The sequence below is a fragment of the Silurus aristotelis genome, assembly GCF_946808225.1.
Source record: "Silurus aristotelis genome assembly, chromosome: 18".
NCBI lineage: Eukaryota > Metazoa > Chordata > Actinopteri > Siluriformes > Siluridae > Silurus > Silurus aristotelis.
The window spans coordinates 2,805,088-2,825,867 of record NC_139591.1 but is presented as its reverse complement, the minus strand read 5'-3'; the positions used below and the strand labels follow the sequence as shown (position 1 = coordinate 2,825,867).

At 40.0% G+C, this 20,780-nt stretch overlaps 1 protein-coding gene across 4 annotated transcripts in view; it reads left to right on the top strand.

The window, feature by feature from the left end:
• The window catches only part of pam (peptidylglycine alpha-amidating monooxygenase), a 65,835-nt gene that overhangs the window by 18,824 nt on the left and 26,231 nt on the right, over positions 1-20,780 (top strand). For all 4 annotated transcript variants that reach the window (XM_083568111.1, XM_083568110.1, XM_083568109.1 and 1 more), the window contains exons 5-14: positions 1,080-1,167; positions 4,544-4,635; positions 4,981-5,064; positions 6,008-6,056; positions 6,956-7,023; positions 7,245-7,325; positions 7,429-7,505; positions 9,602-9,705; positions 11,646-11,833; positions 13,837-13,896. In XM_083568111.1, the coding sequence (XP_083424237.1) occupies positions 1,080-1,167; positions 4,544-4,635; positions 4,981-5,064; positions 6,008-6,056; positions 6,956-7,023; positions 7,245-7,325; positions 7,429-7,505; positions 9,602-9,705; positions 11,646-11,833; positions 13,837-13,896 (891 nt within the window). The remainder of the gene's footprint in view (positions 1-1,079; positions 1,168-4,543; positions 4,636-4,980; positions 5,065-6,007; positions 6,057-6,955; positions 7,024-7,244; positions 7,326-7,428; positions 7,506-9,601; positions 9,706-11,645; positions 11,834-13,836; positions 13,897-20,780) is intronic.

Below are 20,780 nucleotides of genomic sequence, written 5' to 3'. Positions count from 1 at the left end.
TTGTGGAGGCCAGGCTGCTGAGTTTGCAGGAGCACAGTGATTTCTTCTGATTTTGCAGACAGGAAGCGGAGAAAACTTGAATATTTCAGTGACAGGACAAGTTCAGGATTAAGGCACAGATATGGGATGTATTCCTGCCTCATATAGTCAGGCTCACCTTAAGCCAGATAATGGAAGATAAACGAACATACACTATTTTGCCAAAAGTTTGTGGACACCTGGTCATAAGTATAAGGTATGTGCTTTTTTGTGCATCGCATTCCACATATAGTCCGAATTTGCTCTTATGTTTTCCTCCACTCTTCTGGGAAGATGTTCCACGAGATCTTGGAGTGTGCTTGTGCACATTTGTGTTTATCCGTCACAATAGTGTCAGATACTAATGAGGTAAGAAGGAGTGGGGTTCACTCAGCTTGAACAGCTTGGAGCTCTATAGCAGGAGATCTTCCACTCTAACCCATGCAAAACAAATCTTCATGGAGCTCACATTGTGCACAGGGACATCGCCATGCTGGAACAGGTTTTGGTCTCAGAGTTCAAGCGAAGGCAAAATTCGATCACACCGGCACCAAAGACGTCTGTGTGCCTCCAGGTTTGTGGTAACAGTTTGGAGAAGCACATATGGCAGTAACAGGTCACGTGTCCCAATACGTTTGTCTAAATAATAACTAGCTGTTCTATATTTACTTTTCTTACAATGAACAGTTGTGATTTTTCCAGTTCATACATTCACACATTTTTGCTCTTATATCCGATTCAGCATTTGTTTTGTTCTGCTGATGAGACTCTGATTATTGATCCTAGTTATTGTTGTCAATTTGAATCATTTATCTTCTGGTTAAACAATGCAAATGAATCAGACTGATTAAAAATGTAAACTTGTTTGTAAAGACGTATATTACCTCGTCTTCTTTTAATGTTTGTTTTTGTAAAAAAAAAAAAAAAAAATGTATTCCTTCTAAGATTTCTATGTACGTCTAACTTTTCTTTCTTCTCTCTCTCTCTCTTTCTCTCTCTCTCTCTCTCTCTCTCTCTCTCTCTCTCTCTCTCTCTCTCTCTCTCTCTCTCTCTCTCTTTAGTGGACTTTGTGCCCCATGCTTCCATGGAAACCGCGCACCACATGCTCTTATACGGCTGTAGAACTCCCTACTCCACCAAAGGCTACTGGCAAGTGCTTTATTTTCCCGCTTCCGTCTGTGATCGATGTCTCTAATGCTGATCAGTTTACAATGGCAAATGTTATGTGGCCCTGTGAAACGAAGACGCCGCTTCCCTGACGAACAGATTAGCCGTTTTTCATTAGGGAAGTTGATCAACAGCCTTGTTGAGTGTAATTTCTAAACTTATAAAAACAAACGGAGTGAAGAGATCGTTACGAGCTGCCGGAGAGCGCCTAATCGATTACATCTGGCTTTATGCACAAGTCTTAGCGATGTACCATTTAGAAACCCAAACCGCGTATTCTGGTCCGAATGCTCTACATAACAGAAAATGATACGTTGTCCTCCTAAGAAAAAATGAGAGAGAGAGAAAGAGAGAGAGAGAGAGAGAGAGAGAGAGAGAGAATGGGGAAGACGCTAATAAACCGGCCTGTTACCAGGGCAACCACATCCAGCTTGACAACAGGGGTTGTTAGAGATGCCCTGTGGGGTTGTGGGTTAGATGAGGGGGTGAGGAGGATTTCTCATATCCGCCTCACAGCTCTTCCCACATATCCTTCTGTCGAGGAGCGTTTCGTCCGGAGAGATTCGGGGTCAGGAGATCAGAGAGGGAACGTTCCACTCCTATGCTTGAACACAGCCTGCTTTTAAACACACTAACGAGACCACAAATCAATCCACTGCCTCCTCCATGAAACGCAGCAGCGTTAAATTTAGAGTGTGTGTTTGAACGAAACACTACGGCAGACGTTTTATTTATTTATTTTTTTTTTAGTTTTTTTTTCTTTCCGGGAATCTGTCACTGCTCTCGTTAGTAGAAGATACATTTTATCAAAAATGCAGCTTCCTTTAAGTCTCGGGACTCCATTATTCTCTATACAGCATCGGATATTTCGAGTGCAAAGTGTGTGTGAGGATCAAGAAATGCTGCATGAATCATCAGAGATCATTGGATTGAAAGGAGACACACACACACACACACACACACACACACACACACACACACACACACAAAAGGCCAGGTCATGTGACTCATCACACACAGACGAGTCGATATCTGAAATAGAATCTGAATGAAACATTTTCAACGACTTACGAAGCATAAATGCATTTCTAATAGGCGCTACTGTGGATTCTCCTTTTCTTTCATTCACTTCATTTATTAAAGTGATTTTAGGCATTAAGGCGACAACACAGTACAAAATGCGATGCCGTACAAAAAACTAAATCAGCATGCAAGGGATGGCTGATGTTTCTCTATTTATTCGTTCATCTTCATCATGATGTGTGATGTGCGGGTTTTTCAGTAACAATACAAACATAAATCTTTTTTTCCGTTTCCTGCTCAACCAGCACACGAGTGGCTCCTTGGACTAAATATAATTGCACAGTAATGACTAGTGAAAACAACACAAGAAATGGAGTGAACGTTGTCGTGAACGTTGTACGCAGACGCCTTTGTGTGCTGTTTGATATTCTGTTTAGCACAGCAGGAAACATCCCAAACTCCTGTAATCTCCTTAAACCTGAAACGCTCCTTTTCGTGTTGAGCAGTTAGTGGAGTCGTTTTTACTGCACATCAGGCAGCATTTCCTGTTGTGGCTGTGTTGCTGTTAAAACCGTATAAAGTCATTTGTTGATTTGTTTCAAATTTATTTAAATAGCAAAATGTATTTATACACCAGGTTTAACATTATAACATCACAACTTTATAAGGGGTGAAGTAAATAACACTGATTATCTCTTCATCAGCAAGTGAACATTTAATCCTTAAAATTGATGTTAGAATCAGGAAAAATTGGCGAGTGAAAGGATTTGAGTGCAAATTGTGACGTCTAGACGTCTGGGTTTTCCTCTTGTGGGATGTTCCTGGTCTGCAGTGGTCAGAATCTATCAAAAGTGCTCCAATGAAGGAACAGTGGTGAACCGGTAAGAGGGTCATGAATGGCAAAGGATCATTGATGCACGCGTGGAGCGAAGGCTGGGCGTGTGGTCCGATTCAACAGACGAGCTCCTGTAACTACTGAAAAAGTGAATGCTGTTGATGCTCGACGGGTCATGACTGTTTTAGCAAATGTATGATTCATTATTAAGAGCCATACAAACATTCTTGACCAACATACAGCATATTTCAGAGATCATCGGATGGTTTGAGGCCCAGGACCAGTTTCCCCGGTGCTGATTGCATGCTTTAATGCTTGTCATTGGTGAAATGTGTTTAGTTTTGGAGAATAAAACGTTTACGAGAATGGTTCTTGAACAACCATGGTGAGAAAAAAAAAAAGCATTTCAGAATGCGAATGGCACACAAAAGTGAAAGAGCACATCAGGTTCCACTCCTGTCAGTTAACAGCTGCAATCAGAGGCCTAACTTGTCTTGTGTTGACTGTCAGGTTCGTGTTTGTAATATAATAATGGAATGTTTTCTTAACACACTTCCAGCTTGCTTATATTCTCTCGTTCACATGCCACAGCCTGTTTGAGTCTTGACACAGCCTGTTTAAATCAGGCACCAGATCTAAGTTGTGGTAGCTCAGTGGTTAAGGCTTTGGGTTACTGATAGGAAGGTCAGGGGTTCAAGCCCCAGTACTGCCACTCTTGGGCCCCTGTCCAAGGTCCTTAACCCTCTGTGCTGTATCGTGGATGATTCTTCCTCCATCGCTTTTGATATGCGAAAGAAGAATTTCACCGTGCTGTAAAGTACACGAGACAAAAAAAAAACCGTCCTTTTACCTTTAAATCCAATACGACACTTTCGGGGGTGTGGTAGAACAGGTGATTTTACGAAGGTGCAGCTGAGAATCTGCAGCAATTATCTGATTCAATCATAAACAGAATCTCAAAGTAAAGTTTACAAAAGGACTTGCGCAAATAAGAACTGTGGCTGTTCCGAGAGTAAAAGCTACAGGTCTTGTAGTTTATTCCGGATCCGCTTTGCATTTATTTGTCGTTCGATCACGCAAGCGTTTTTTTTATATTTTGCACAACATTCCTTGGGAACAACTAAATAAAAATCTATTCACAGAGATGCAGTCTAGACTCAATACATTCCAGGTTCGAGGTTCCGTCTTGAATTATATTTAGTGCCAGCACCTTCTCAGTGGCAAATATAAAAATAATTTTTGTTTATTAACTCAAGCTCACATAGGACATTTTTCCAATTTTTCACATTTCTAACTGATGAAGTACCGAGCGATGGTTTAACCGTAAATTCTGTCTATGATGTAACATGTTTGTTGTCTGTGATCGCTTCTAAACCCTTCAGGGCTCTGAGCATTTTAGCTGGATGGTGAATAATGAAACAGCGGCAGGTGGTTGTATTGAGAAATGTGTGTGTGTGTGTGTGTGTGTGTGTGTGTGTGTGTGTGTGTGTGTTTGTGCAGGAATTGTGGGACAGAACAGGGCACATGTGAGGATGAGGCCAAGATAATGTATGCCTGGGCAAGAAATGCTCCACCCACTAAGCTCCCTAAAGGTAATCTCTTTCTTCAGACTATGATCCATGTCTTTCTCTATCTTCCATTTATTAGTCTTTTTTTTTTATCCCCCTGTCCGTCTGTGTAACTCTTTTCAAACTGTCCCTTATATTATCAATGACTCCAGCAGAGATAGCAAACTTCTGAGATCATTAATAATCAGAGGATTTTCTCTAGACCATTGTAATTGCTCTCCACCGAGACAGAAACGAGAAACCACAAGGACAGTAATTGATTCTTCATCCATGATTTATTTCTCACCCTCCAGCTTTCTCTAGCTGTGTATATCTCATAGTGATTTGATCTCACCCTTCCTGCATCTTTCTTCTTTCTTTCCCACAAAGATGTCGGCTTCAGAGTCGGAGGAGATACCAGGATTACCTACTTTGTGCTGCAAATCCACTATGGTGATGTCCGTAGTTTTAAAGGTAGGTTTTTATGTAAAGTTTTTCCTGCCTGATTAATTTTTACTTGCAGGAGCAAAAGTATCGGGACACATCCGACTTTCCCAGGCTTATGTGGTTCCTTCCAACAAACTGTTACCACAAAGCTGAAGCCACACAATTGTACAGGATGCAGTAACATGACATTTTTCCTTTACTTGAACTCGGAGACCCAAACCCGCTCCAGCATGACGATGCCCCTGCGCACAAAGCGAACACCACGAAAATGTGCTATGCGTTGGTTGGAGTGGAAGATCTCCAGCTATAGAGCTCCAACCCTATTAAACATTTTTGGGATGAATTTTTCACACCGACTGCGGTCTAATGTGAACGCGATCCAGCCATCGCGTCTGCATTCGCGGGTCGACGTCACGCAAAACCCCGCTTTTGTAAACGAACAATAGTTTGATTTCTGACCTAAAGCAAAGCCATGATAACGATTATACAGTGCATTAGCCCCCTTCCGCACTCCTGCTAATGAGGTGTAATGTTACAACTGTTCAGTTGTGAAGGATTTATAACATCACTTTCTCTCTGGCCTTCATTCTGATCAGCTCGTCTGTAAATTTCGGTGCACAGCAACCAAAAGCTTCTGATAAAATAGGATAAAAATAGAGTCAAGCTTAGGAAACGTTTGAAGCTCTATGAATAATTTTATCCGACCCAAAATCCCTCCCTCACCCCCCCGGGGGCGAACCACGTTCCAGTGTACAGGTAGATCCAGTCAAGTTTTTGACAACGCTGGGCTTTTGTACCATCACTTCTTTTTTTTTCTGGATTCTTAAATTTGAAGAGCTGGCAATCTGGGGGCAAAACTGCTGATCCATGCATTATTCTCTCGACTGTGCTTTTGTTTTAAAACCAACACCGGCATCAGATTTTTGAGGATGAACGGTTTTGGGCTGATGTTGTCTTGCCTTTGTTCCAGATCACCATAAAGACTGCTCAGGACTTAATCTACAAATGACTTCCAAACCGTAAGTTTCCAATCCTCGTTCCATTTCTTTATGCCGTTATTGATTCTTCGCATGACTGCATTCGAAAAGTTGTCCATTTTTAGAATTTCCTCCGGGATTGTAGTGTTTTATGTCGAACGACTGTGAAGACTTAATTGGAAATAATAACAAGGTTGGCAGAATTGGATCCATTTACGCAGTTGTTTTCCTACAAACTCCCCATGTATATTGACTGAAGTTGTATAGGCTGTTAGATCCATCAACCTAGGGCAGTTTTTTTTCTTCCATAAAGCATGTAATTATGGGTCTTGCATCAATTATCTTGGTGTCGTGCCATTAATTGGGCAAAATGACTGAAGTAGCAATTTAAATATGGAGAAAAAGACATTTAAGAGCTTTAATGCTTTCATGCTTCATGTCGATGGTTTGCTTTACTTACTGACACACGGCAGGAGGTAAATTCACCGTTTTATCGGCCGTTTTTTAAAGAATATACGTACAAAGGTGAATTTCTTATCGCTGAGTAATGGCGCGGGTGCTGTCGTTAGCACTAAGTGACATTATAACAGAAGCGGATTATCGATCCGAGCGTCTGTCTGTTCCGGTCTGCTGTAAATGATGCCGACGGAGCGCCGATACACGAAGGAAAGATATTTGGTTACACATAAACGCCCATCATTTCTATGATTTCATCTAGAAACACGAATCCGTCGTTTTTCGAAACGGTTTAAAAAAGCTGCACAAATCCACATTGAAATAATCTCTGTGCAATCTTCAAGCTCGTTACGGGATTACGGTTTCGCCAAACGAAGTGCGAACTCATTTCCCTTTAAGATTTTGCAGTTCCGATGAACATTAAATGCGTTGTGAAACGATGCGATCGAGGTTTATCTGATGTCCTTTTCCTTTTTTCTTTCTAGACAGCCCTTTATTGCTGGCATGTACCTGATGATGTCTGTGGACACAGTCATCCCTCCAGGAAAGACAGGTACGCCAAGGAGCGGCCTTCCAATTTGACACTCCGAAACTGTTTCTATTTGAGGCGGAAACCATTTAAAGAGCGAATCAAACTGCTAAACACATGCGACCTGGTTATTTCAGGATTTAAACTGAGAATCCTTCAAAATAATTTGCAAAACCTGTTATTTTAATGACTTATATCTTATCTAAATCCTATATATATTTTCTTTTTCTTTTGTTTTCTTACAGTAACCAATGCTGACATCGCTTGCACCTACTCATCATACCCTATGTACCCGTTTGCCTTCAGAACCCACACACATCGCCTTGGTGAGTTCTCATTATGCATTAAGTCTCAAACCGAATGATTTTAATTGCAGTATTTTTCAACAGACTGGAATGTAATTGAAATTTTTTCATGGGTGTTCCTCAGGTAAAGTCGTTAGTGGTTACAGGATTCGAAACGGACAGTGGTCTTTGATTGGCCGGCAGTCTCCACAGTTACCACAGGTACCTCCAAATGTGATGCAGCATCCTGTACTACTGCTGTTACTTACCCTGGTTTTATTTCCTACTTAAACAACCGAATCTCTATTCACTCATCTATAGTGTATATCTTTAGTTTTATTTTATCAAGAATAACATTTTCTCCCAGTACTGAGAAAGAATGAAACACACATTTCCATTTATAATGAAAGTCTAGAGGTATGAAAGCGTAATATACGTAACAAAATTCATTTTAGAAATGTATTTCTGTATTTAAATTGACATTTTTTTCATTTTTGGTGCAAACGGAAAATGAAAATTTTAATTATATACTATACAATTATTATACTTTATATATTTACTTCCAACAGTAGTTTTAATATTTAAATGACATACTAATTTTAACGCTTTCTAATATGCAAAATTAAAATGAAAGGTATAGCAAATAAAATAAAAGGTAGCAGAACAGTGATTTTAAAGTATTTTTTAATGCATTTAAAATGACAGATGTTTGAAAAAATTCGTTTCCGTTTAACACAATGCGTCGCATGTAGTTTAGCGGACGTGGATTTGAAAATCCATCCCGAACTGACGACGCCCACTCTCTGCAAATTGCGAATATTTCAGAAATGGAAAACGTACATTTACTCTGAATGCTACTCTGAAGTTCTTAATTGTAAGAAAAACCTTGTTGGCCTTCGTGCACATCGTCTACTTATATACATACAGTACTTTTTAAAAATCATAGAAATGATAGACATGATAGAAGTTTTTGCTACTGCTGATTTGAGGAAATCTCATCAGTTTCGTGTCAGAATAAATATTGTACATTTGTACTGTAGGATCAGACCCTTCCCCACTGATCTAGAAGGGTCTCCTGATAGGTTATAATGCCTTTTTATTTCCTTAAGAAATCTCCTCAAATCCATGTTTCACTCTCATCACTTTTATTTGATCATCGGAAATCATAAAAAAAGAGGCAGAGGGATGGGGGAACAAAAAAGCTGGAGCTAAAATCCATTTCTAATGCCCTTGAGCCAGCAGGCTCTGTGACACAGATCCAGAAATTGTAAAATATTCAGTACAGTTAAAACATTTCCACTTTGTGTCACACATTTTATAGACTTGCAGTCAGAGGTTGAACTAAAGAAAAGTCAATTCCATGTATTTTAGGTTCAGGCTTTAAACTTAGTCAAGTCAAGTCAAGTTTATTTCTATTGCACTTTTCACAACAGACATTGTCTCAAAGCAGCTTTACAGAAATCAACAGTCAAGGTGAATGGTGTGTGTTTATCCCTGATGAGCAGCCGTGGTGACTGTGGCAAAGAAAAACTCCCTTAGATGTTATGAGGAAGAAACCTTGAGAGGAACCAGACTCAAAAGGGGAACCCATCCTCATTGGGGTGACATCAAGAGTTTGATCTTAAATCTTTCAACAATACAGAACACTGGAGAGAGAGAACTAACATGAGTACTTACATGATTACATGTACTGTCCACCACATTTTCCCTGAGGTGGTTCGAGTTTGTCTTTGACGCTCGTCGTCTGCAAACTGCACCCTCACCGGCAGCAGCGCGACCCAAATATCCGTCTGCGCTGTTTCAGGAAGTCTAAACAAATGTTTGCTTTCTGAGGTAAAAAAAAAAAAAACAGGAGGTGAAGTGCAACTCACGAAACAAAAAAAAAAATCGCACTTTTCCAAATAGGATTGGTGGAGCGTTTTTCGGGGCATTTCCACCTTCGCACGTCCAAGTGCTTCCTTTCTTCTACCCCTGACTTTCTGTGATGTTCCCCCCCCCCCCCAATACTTTTCACAGAGCCGCGACTTCAAACGTATGAAAAGAGTCTCCTTAAATGAATCTTAGCTCAACCATGAAATTGCCTTTACCTTCACAAAAGTTTTTTTTTTCCCCGGGTTTATTTTGAAAAGACGCACCATGCTTAGAAAAAAAAAAGCAATCCAGGCGTTTTATAGATACATATTATTCTATACGGTATTCTCAGATCCATATTGTCTGCTGGGATGTAATTGTCAAAACACAGTGAAGTGAAAAGTCTTTGCCTCAGCAGTGCTTTTTTATTTCTTTAAGAAGAAGTAGCAGCTGTGTGTTTGTTGCAGGCATTTTATCCGGCCAGCAACGCCATCGACGTGCGATATGGAGACCTACTGGCTGCTCGCTGTGTCTTCACAGGAGAGGGAAAGACGACTAAGACGCAAATTGGGTGAGTTGAAGTCGTAATTTTGTATTTTTTTTATTTTTCTTGGTGCAATTATGCCAATATTTTAATCGCATGATGAATTTCTGTGATGAACTTCGCGTCGTAAATGGAAATGAATAGGTTTGTAGCTTGGAGTGTGTGTGTGTGTGTGTGTGTGTGTGTGTGTGTGTATGGGGTGGACCCGTGTCTTCATCTTTTGCACTGAGATACACATCAGCCAAGTGTGTGACAGGTGGTCATTAGTGCTGCTCGCTGACCAACCCAGTGTGGCTTCTTGTCACAGCTCCTCCTTGGTTACTCTGTGTGTGTGTGTGTGTGTGTGTGTGTGTGTGTGTGTGTGTGTGTGTGTGTGTGTGTGTGTGTGTTATAAGTGTGCGTGCGTGCGAGCTCTAGTGTGTTTGCAGAACCGTCAAGCACAAAAGAAAGTTGTCTCCAGGGTAACATGCATTTTTCATGATTCTCTTCTGTGACTGGGTCCACATGTGTGCTCGGGGTGTGTGTTTGCGTGTTCGCGTGTTACGCGGGTCTGCCTCCCCGTTCTTGTTGCCATGGTGATTCCGGACGTGCACAAAGGCGGAGAACGCCATCCCATGGGAAGCAACCCGGAGTACCACTCCAACACACACACACACACACACACACACACACACACACACACACACACACACACACACACACACAAACACACAAACACACACAAACACACACATTCGTTTGCTTTTAGCGAAGACGCGATTTGAAAAGGGGGTGACGGCGTGATGAAATGATGATGAAGAAAACGTTAAAACTCTGTTGGCTGCTTCTTCAGCTCAGATTAGGAAAGGATTTTTTAGATATATGCCTTTTACTTAACTAAGTAGACTGAAGTGACTGAGGTGTCCGACACACACAAATCTCCATGCCTACTACATACACTTCATTATTTTCCCCTTATTTCATTAATTTGTTGTAAAGTGGTGGATGAAGTACAAAAAAACATGGTTATTTTAGTAAAAGTAAAAGAGCTTCACCACCTTTAAACGTTATAGTAAAAGTATAAAAGTATTTCCCTTCAAATGCACTTCAGTATTCAAAGTACTATGATTTATTATAACTATAATGCTCCTATTATCATTTTCATCACAAGATTCTTTACTTAATAAACTCAGTTGATGTAAAAAGACTCGAATGTGACTCTCAGCACACTGATCTATTAATAGAATGATATTAATGACTCAAACACTGATTGATTTCTGTTACAATGATCATGAACCCAAAACCTTCTTTTCAACTACTTCAATAAATCACGCAAACGAGGTCACGGCTGCTGTGGTGAGTTCGAGTCTGGAGTTTCTTCATCGTTTATTCCTCTCTAAATGTTCTGCTTGATGTGAACTGATGCTAAACTGTATGTTGGTGATCAGTAGATGCCACCAAGTGGCAATCAGAACACGTGTAAAACAGAGCGTGTGCTCGGCCCTGATTGGTCGCTCGCTGCGTGTTTGACCAGTTACGTTTTGATCCTCATAAATAAAAAGGAACGACTGCTTTCGCAAAATATCGTTGAGTGAAAAAAATATATATTTGCCTTTGAAATGTTGTGAAGTTACAGTTAAAATCTTTCAAAACGGAAACATAAAGTATATAAATAAACGAAGTACAGATACACGAAAAAACGTAGTGTTACTTAATTACTAGGTCACATGACCATAACACATATGTTCTCCAATCCTGTGTTAGAAATTCGACAACTTGCTTGGGAACGTCACCTTTTTTACAAGTTCTTCTGAATTTTAACTCTCGACATTTTTTGTTCTTAAATTCGGTTTCGATTGGGTTTCTCAAAAAACAAAACAAAACAAAAAATCGGTCTACATGTCTTTACATAACAATCAGGTGAGAGTAAAAACAACCTCATTCAAGAAAAAGTGTGTATATGTGATGGCTATGTTTTTTTTTCCCAGCGGCACTTCCAACGACGAGATGTGTAACTTCTACATGATGTACTATATGGACAGCAAGCACGCCGTGCCTTACATGGACTGCATGGACCACGGCAGCAGCAGTCTGTTCCGGAACATCCCTGACGAAGCCAACGTCCCCATCGTCGTAACGCCAGACCAGATGATGGTGCACGGCTCAGAGAATCAAGGTACACACCGATTCCCTTCTGTGTTTTAATTCATTTAGTGCTGAATAGAATAGTGTCTAATTGGACAATCCAGCAGGGACTTTCTGTCATGGTCTAGTGACTTTCTTGAGCAAGTAAAGTGACCCTCAGGAAGAATGGCGCCTTTCTTAAAAAAGAATGAAAGAAAATGAAGATCATATAAAGTACACTATATTGGCAAAAGTTTGCGGACACCTGCTTATCTGCTTTTTGAACATCAGATTTCACATGTAGTTCAAATTTTCTCCTATAAATCCCTACACTCTTCTTAGATGTTTCACTAGATTTTGGAGGGACATTTCTGCTTATTCAGACACCATGGTGTTATTAAAGTAAAATCAGGTACTGATGTAGATGCCGTGAGGAGGCACAAGTAGGGTTGATATCAGAGTTGTATAACAACCCATGCAAAGCAGATTTTCACGGAGCTTTGTGCACAGAAGCATGGAACAGGTTTGGGTTTACAAGTTCGAGTGAAAGCAAAAAAAACGCATCGAAAGACGTCCTGCACAATCGTGTGCCTCCAGCATTGTGGTAACAGTATGAAGAAGAACCACTTATGGCAGGAAAGGTCAGGTGTCCACAAACTTCGAATTGTTGAGTTTACAATTACGGCATTTGGCAAACGCACTTTCTAGTGTAATTCTATAAACAAATTTTCGATTTTTCGATGTCACGCTGTTGCCAATTATTTATTTTCTTTTTTTAGGTTTATTGATCCAAAATGTGTCATATACATTTCTTCTATATTTTTGTGTGATGTTCTGAACAGCGTGGCTTCAAAACGTTAGAGGGATCGAATGTTTATCCACACCTTTCATTTCGGCTTTAAAAAGATAAAAAGATCGTCTGTTTTGTTTCTCATTTGACAGACAGTTTTGGGTCGAATATGCAAATCTTTAGTCAAGGACACCCCTAGTCATTTACCCTATTCATGTGTAATAATATATCGAGGTGTGACGTGAGGTCGAGACCCCCGCTCCAGTGGGATCCGACACAAACTAAAAGGAGAATCAGATCATTTGCAGGACTCCCGCAAAATAGTTATGTTATGTATCTACTGCACAAAAGCAACAATGGCAACTAAAATAAAATAAAACGATTCACAGGCACGGCAGATCGGAAGCGCAAGACAGCGGAGAATCGCTGAGGGCTACAGATATGACTTTATTATTAGAAAGAAAAAAACAAACACAACAGAACCTTGTTCTGCTTTTTTCTGTTGATGTTCTGGAAAGTTCTTTGTTTATGTCCTTGTTCATCATTTACACAAAAAAGTCAAAGGCAATCGAAACGAAACGTTTGTTTATTTTCCATTTACTTTTTCATTCGTATTGAAAAGGGACACAAGTAAAACTAAAAATTAGCAGGAAGAAAGCAGTCAGTGCATTGAAAATAAAAATACTTACACTTTTTTTTACCTGCGGGTTTTGAGAAAATACGATTTTGGCGAGAGCGGGATTTGAAGAATCCGTCCCGTGCTGGTCTTTGGGGTTGTTTTTCTCTGATTGAATCATTAATTTTGTTAAAGACCCAAGAGCTTAAATCTGGCCAAAGATTGAACCTTTTTTTTAGCTTTCTAGAAGATATTTCACACTGACGGTTGAAAAACTATGAAATTAATATTTTGCAGAAACACCCAGAACTTCTGTATAGAGCAGAGCAGCGAAAAATGTTCTGTGCTGAATTGGGCAAAATATCTCCACCATGGCCGTGCATTACAGGATAGGATTCAGTGCAGGGCCGGGCATCTCCCGAACTCTTCTAGTCATTTTAGTGGCGCTGATAATTACATCGCAATTACAATTTCAAAGATGTAAATCTTGTTAAACAGCATACTCCTAAAAACCAGATTCTGAACATCTACTCTACGGTTGCCTGTGAGTCACTGCTGCTCTGATTGCATTACATGCAAATCAGGCTCATTTCTAGGTCATTTGATGGTTTCTCTCTCTCTCTCTTTCTCTCTCCCCTCGTTCTCAAAGACGGCAAAGACGACACCACGCTCCAGCAACCCAAGAGGGAGGAGGAGGTTCTGGATCAGGGTGAGTAGACTTTGAGAGTGATGACAGATTAATGCGCTAATGAGAAACCGAGCGATGACGATGATCATAGACTGAAACGCATCATTATTTCCTCTGGAATAAAAATATAAAAAAAGAAGAATCAAGTGTTAAGTCGAATCACAAGGTGCAATTAGAAATGGAGAAGATGAATGATTCTGCAGTGGCTATTAGCGGTCATTCAGCTGTGCATCTCACGGTAGTTTTAGAGCTTCTCCTTTTTTTCTGCCTCCAGGCTGTGAGTTTAAATGATTAAAAATATAACAAAATTTATATCCAAGGTGAAGCGGTGTTGCTCTGGAAACCACTCTGGTGCATGAGGATGCAGAAACTCTCCCCAAGGAGCTTATGTTTAGATTTTTTTTTTTGCTCTTTGAGGAGACTCGGGACAGATTGATGTCTTCAAATCTGGTTGTGTGTACGGATTCGGCTGCTGGGTTTTAAGCATCACTTTGAGGTTTGAGGTTAAGAGATGGGAAAGCAAAGAGGGAAGTCTATTTTTAATCCTTTTTTAAAATCTTTCCTTTTATGTTCTTTTCCCAGTCCCTGTTTCCCAGATGAGCTAAAGATAACCAGAGATAAGAGTGGCACGAATGCAGATCAGGCCAGCGTGCTTTGATGTTGTAAAGCTGGCATCTGCATTGTGAACTGTTTTTTTTTTTAGGAATGGTTTCAGGATGTGGGCCTTTTAATCCTTGCACACCTGCTGAGCGCTTGCTCCAGGCCGAGAACACAGCGGCATCACCGTGTAATCAGCATAACCGAGACGACTTCTGATCGCTTGTTGCTAATGCGGCAAAAACTCAAGGACGGCGCTGCAGAATGCGAATATACGATGTACTACTATATAGAGGCATATTTTTTATATATTTTATATATTTATATATTTTTCTGCAGGGTTATGCAGATACAGTAACCCTCTATAACAGGGATATACAGATACAGTAACCCTCTATAACAGGGATATACAGATACAGCAACCCTCTATAACAGGGTTATGCAGATACAGTAACCCTCTATAACAGGGATATACAGATACAGTAACCCTCTATAACAGGGATATACAGATACAGCAACCCTCTATAACAGGGTTATGCAGATACAGTAACCCTCTATAACAGGGATATACAGATACAGTAACCCTCTATAACAGGGATATACAGATACAGTGACCCTCTATAACAGGGTTATGCAGATACAGTGACCCTCTATAACAGGGTTATGCAGATACAGTAACCCTCTATAACAGGGTTATGCAGATACAGTAACCCTCTATAACAGGGTTATGCAGATACAGTGACCCTCTACAACAGGGTTTTACAGATACAGTGACCCTCTATAACAGGGTTTTACAGATACAGTGACCTTCTACAACAGGGTTTTACAGATACAGTGACCCTCTACAACAGGGTTTTACAGATACAGTGACCCTCTATAACAGGGATATACAGATAAAGTAACCCTCTATAACAGGGATATACAGATACAGTAACCCTCTATAACAGGGATATACAGATACAGTAACCCTCTATAACAGGGTTTTACAGATACAGTGACCCTCTATAACAGGGATATACAGATAAAGTAACCCTCTATAACAGGGATATACAGATACAGTAACCCTCTATAACAGGGATATACAGATACAGTAACCCTCTATAACAGGGATATACAGATACAGTAACCCTCTATAACAGGGTTTTACAGATACAGTGACCCTCTATAACAGGGTTTTACAGATAAAGTAACCCTCTATAACAGGGATATACAGATACAGTAACCCTCTATAACAGGGATATACAGATACCGTAACCCTATACAACAGGGTTTTACAGATACAGTGACCTTCTATAACAGGGTTTTACAGATACAGTGACCTTCTATAACAGGGATATACAGATACAGTAACCCTCTATAACAGGGATATACAGATACAGTAACCCTCTATAACAGGGATATACAGATACAGTAACCCTCTATAACAGGGATATACAGATACAGTAACCCTCTATAACAGGGATATACAGATACAGTGACCTTCTATAACAGGGATATACAGATACAGTGACCTTCTATAACAGGGATATACAGATACAGTGACCTTCTATAACAGGGATATACAGATACAGTAACCCTCTATAACAGGGATATACAGATACAGTGACCTTCTATAACAGGGATATACAGATACAGTAACCCTCTATAACAGGGATATACAGATACAGTAACCCTCTATAACAGGGATATACAGATACAGTGACCCTCTATAACAGGGTTATGCAGATACAGTGACCCTCTATAACAGGGTTTTACAGATACAGTGACCTTCTATAACAGGGATATACAGATACAGTGACCCTCTATAACAGGGATATACAGATACAGTGACCCTCTATAACAGGGTTATGCAGATAAAGTAACTCTATAACAGGGATATACAGATACAGTAACCCTCTATAACAGGGTTATGCAGCTACAGTAACCCTCTATAACAGGGATATACAGATACAGTGACCCTCTATAACAGGGTTATGCAGATAAAGTAACTCTCTATAACAGGGTTTTACAGATACAGTGACCCTCTATAACAGGGATATACAGATACAGTAACCCTCTTGGGTCCTTCGGTGAGACCCTTAACCCTTTGTGCTCCAGGGCGCCGTACTTGCGTTTTTGCGTTTTGACACCAGCTTCATGCGACAAGTAAAAGCTCATGTGTCTCTTTTTCTAAATCGTCTATAATTTCTAGCCATAAGTTTGTATAAGTGAATATAAAATTTCGATTAATTGAACCTTTGACTTATTGCCAAGCCATGAGGTAATGAGATCAGTTTCGAGCATTGCCAAGCTGACACCGGTGGGCCCTTGAGCCCTGGGAAAGGGCGTCTGCCAGATGCAGTAAATGTACCTCTCTTTTATTATTTGGCTGTCCTTCAAATAAAAACAAATACTATCAGAGGGCATTGTTATGCTTTTGATTGTTATGCATATGATCATTACAGCATTAAGTCAAGAAATTTCTGTGCAATTGATGATGAATACATCGATGTGCCAAAAGGCGTGATGCGTAATTCAAATGATCTTATGCAATGGAAGCCCCGGTTTTTAAATCCCACCCACACACGGGTTGAATCTCTGCCTTTTCAGACGATCTGCGGCAAATGGCGTGAGTTAAATTGGCACCAGCTGAATGCCGAGCGTCGCTGTAAGGGAGTAAAAGAGCTCCGAGGGTAGAGAACGTCCTGGCCTGTGAACAGGGACAGACTGTGTTTGTGTGTTTATAAACCATCAGCTTTCACTAGTGACCCTTCTGAGAGTCATCCTCCATTCGTGCCACATGTTTTCCTTACAAAATGCCGCATTTCTTATCAGCTGCAGGGAAGACGCCTGGTACTGTACACGCCAAGCAGTATTCGGCCGTGTTCAGATCAAACAATAACTGGGAATATTAAAGGAGTTTCTTGTGGATTACGAGATGAAATGGAAGTAGTTGAATGTCAATACTGAGATTAAAAGACCCCTACTGTCATGAAAGCTACACATTTTTCGGCTATGGAAATGAGAGAGTTTTCGTTTCATTGGGATTTTAGTTCGCTTTGTGCCGTCACCGAAATTGATAATTTCTTCAGAAATTGGGTTTCGTCTGGTGGCAAGTGGTTTAAACGAAATAAAGAAGCTTGATAATAAATTTTTTCCACCTTGTGTTATTGTACAACTGTCTTCCCTGTTTTTAATTGCCAGCCATGGAGTATAAGATTAGGACATTGGTGAAGCTAAAAACTCATGCAGACTATAGACTCATAAAACCTAAATTTCACACACTTTCTGCTCTTTAAAATGTCTTTCTGACAGATTTTAAAAAATGTATGTATAAACAACAATCATCAAAGAGAAGGAAACAAAAAAATTATAATGATAAGTAAATATGTAAATTGTCGGTCAGTAGGGTTTAACAGTGTTAAAGAAAAGAGGTCCTAATAAAAGGTTTGTTGTTTTATGAGAATACAATATTTTTTCAGCAGTACTATAGTACAGCTGTGTTGTAATTTTTTGACTGAAGCCCAAATATGTTCTTATTTCCTCTGTGCCCTGAAATAAAATGTAATGGATAATCATCTCTACACGCTAATGCTCTGAATGCATAGTGTGGAACGTTATTTGAGATTCTTCCACAGAGAAGGTGCGGCTCTTCGCTACAGTCTAGTGTTTTCTGCTTACGAATGCGCTTCCTTGTATGTTGACTAAAATGTTAGACCGCGTGCACTGCCATTAAAGCAAATTTGCTGTCTGAAGCTCAGTAGTAGCAGCGAGGGAGAAGTGCAGCAGCGTTACACCCAATTTAACATCAAATGAGATGCGTCTAGTTTGATTTTCGAATCTTGTAATGTTTGAGTTTTAGTCACTACCCAATTACCTTCAGAGAGCTCGTTTTGTAGGTGGCGTTATGTGATGGAACACATTTAGACAGGACGCAGATCATCTCCCTGGTTGGATTTATTGCTGTTTAGAGAAAAAGGGCTCTAAATATGTTGATCTTAAACCCGGTGACTGGAAGAACAGATCGATATTTATGTGCACTTTTTCATTATTGCTTGTTATTTTCATTCTCCCAGACCAGAAGCGCAGCGGGGGAAAAAAGCGTGTGGAGAATCTCTCCAAAACAAAGTTGACCCGTCTTTAAAAAGTTGCATAAGAGCTTTGGACTGAAATCGCTGTTGTTATCGCGCCGACACCCTGCGCAGATCCCCACCTACACACCCAGTGTTTTTTTGTGCCTACGGTCATCGTCTGAGTCACACACACACACACACACACACACACACACACACACACACACACACACTGCTGAAACACTTCAGCCGCAGTGGGGGAAAAAAAATTATATTCTAAGAGTCGGGCTGCAGATAGATAGATAGATAGATAGATAGATAGATAGATAGATAGATAGATAGATAGATAGATAGATAGACAGACAGACAGACAGACAGACAGACAGACAGACAGACAGACAGACAGACAGATAGATAGATAGATAGGTTGATTGATTAATTTATTGGTTGAGAGACAGACAGACAGAGACAGACTGACTGACTTTCTAATTGATAGATAGATAGATAGATAGATAGATAGATAGATAGATAGATAGATAGATAGATAGATAGATAGATAGATAGATAGATAGATAGATAGATAGATAGATTGATAGATACTATTGTTAGCACTAGGTTAGCATAGGAATATACAGTCTATGTACAACTATACACAAGTTAACAGATATACACAGTATCACAAATGATAGAGATTTATATATATATATATATATGGCAATAAACATATAATAAATACCGTATAATTAAATAGAATCATATTATTATATACATAATAATATTCTGAAGTCTAGATCTAGAACGTGTGTGGAGCAGAACTGCATAATGATTACTGCAGTCATCAGTGTCCTATCAGTGTAGTGTGGAGTAGAGTAGGGTGATGGTTAATGGTGGACAAGATCTCGCCCAGTGTGCGCATAATCCGAGATATTCCCTTCATTCTTCATTTCTTCATTGCTTCATTTTCTGTTCTTTCTGCAGGCAGAGTAAATGCTGTCGCTGCTCAGCTGTAATGTTTGAACAGGCCACACTGTAAGCAAACACAATAAACCATTCAGTGATCCACAAACATACACTTTATTTCCAGAAGTATTGGGTCACCTGGTCATAAATACACATGTGATTTTTTTGCCATTTTATTCCACATTTATTCCCAATTTGCTTTTATAATTCCCTCCAGTCTTCTGGGAAGATGTTCCACTAGATTTTGGAGTGTGCTTATGGATATTTGTGTTCATCAGCCACAAAGGTGTTATAAAAGGCAGGTACTGATGTAGGTGAGGAGACCTGGGGTGCAGTCAGCGTTCACATTCATCCCGAAGGTGTTCAGTAGGGATGAGATCAGAGCTCTATAGCAGCAAGATCTTCCTTTCCAAAGCATGTAAACCAGATCTTCAAGGAGCTCACTTTGTGCACAGGGGAATCATCATGCTGGAGCAGGTTTGGGTTTCCAAGTTCAAGTGAATGCATAATTTTATTATAGTGCCATCTAAAGACGTCCTGAACAATGGAGTGCCTTCAGCTTTGTGGTAACAGTTTGGAAAAGAACCACGTATAGCAGGAAATGTCACATGACCCAATACTTTTGGCAATATAGTGTATATAATGTATACCTTGTTCACCTTTAAGCCTGCATGTAAAACAGAATTATTATGGGATGTCTGCAGTTTTGAGAAGATTAGCGGAGTATTAGTTTTAGAACATCAAACAGTGAATTGATGGAAAAAGCAGCTGCACATATACACATTAGCAGTTATTAAACCTTAACTAGTTTAACTTGTCAATTTGTTCTCGCAAGGATTTTGTTATGGGTGCAGTGGAGAAGGGCTTCTTCTCACGTCCCATATGCTTCACTGCCACACTGCTTCGCTCTGTTGCTATGGCGTCTTCAAACCAAAAAGTCACGGTCTGGAAGCTTGACATCCTCATTGGTCAGCAAAGATGTGCTTCTTCTCTGCCTCCGTTGGCTACCATCTATTTATACCTCCTACAGTGACACTTTCTATTCCCTTTGATCGGCGCACATAGCGGAGTCCTTTCAGAGTTTACCGTCGCGTATTTGAGACGTCCTTCATCTACGCTGAAATCGTGCACGCTCGCATTCGATTCCTGAAGCTGTTGCAGCTCATTTCTTCTTTTGTTATATTACTGTAGACAAAGCCTCTTGTCTAGTTTCCCCCAAAACAAATAATGTGTTTAACAGACTTAGGAAGATCTTTCGACTAACGGTTCAGTAAATCTTAAACCTGGAGGCTTAAA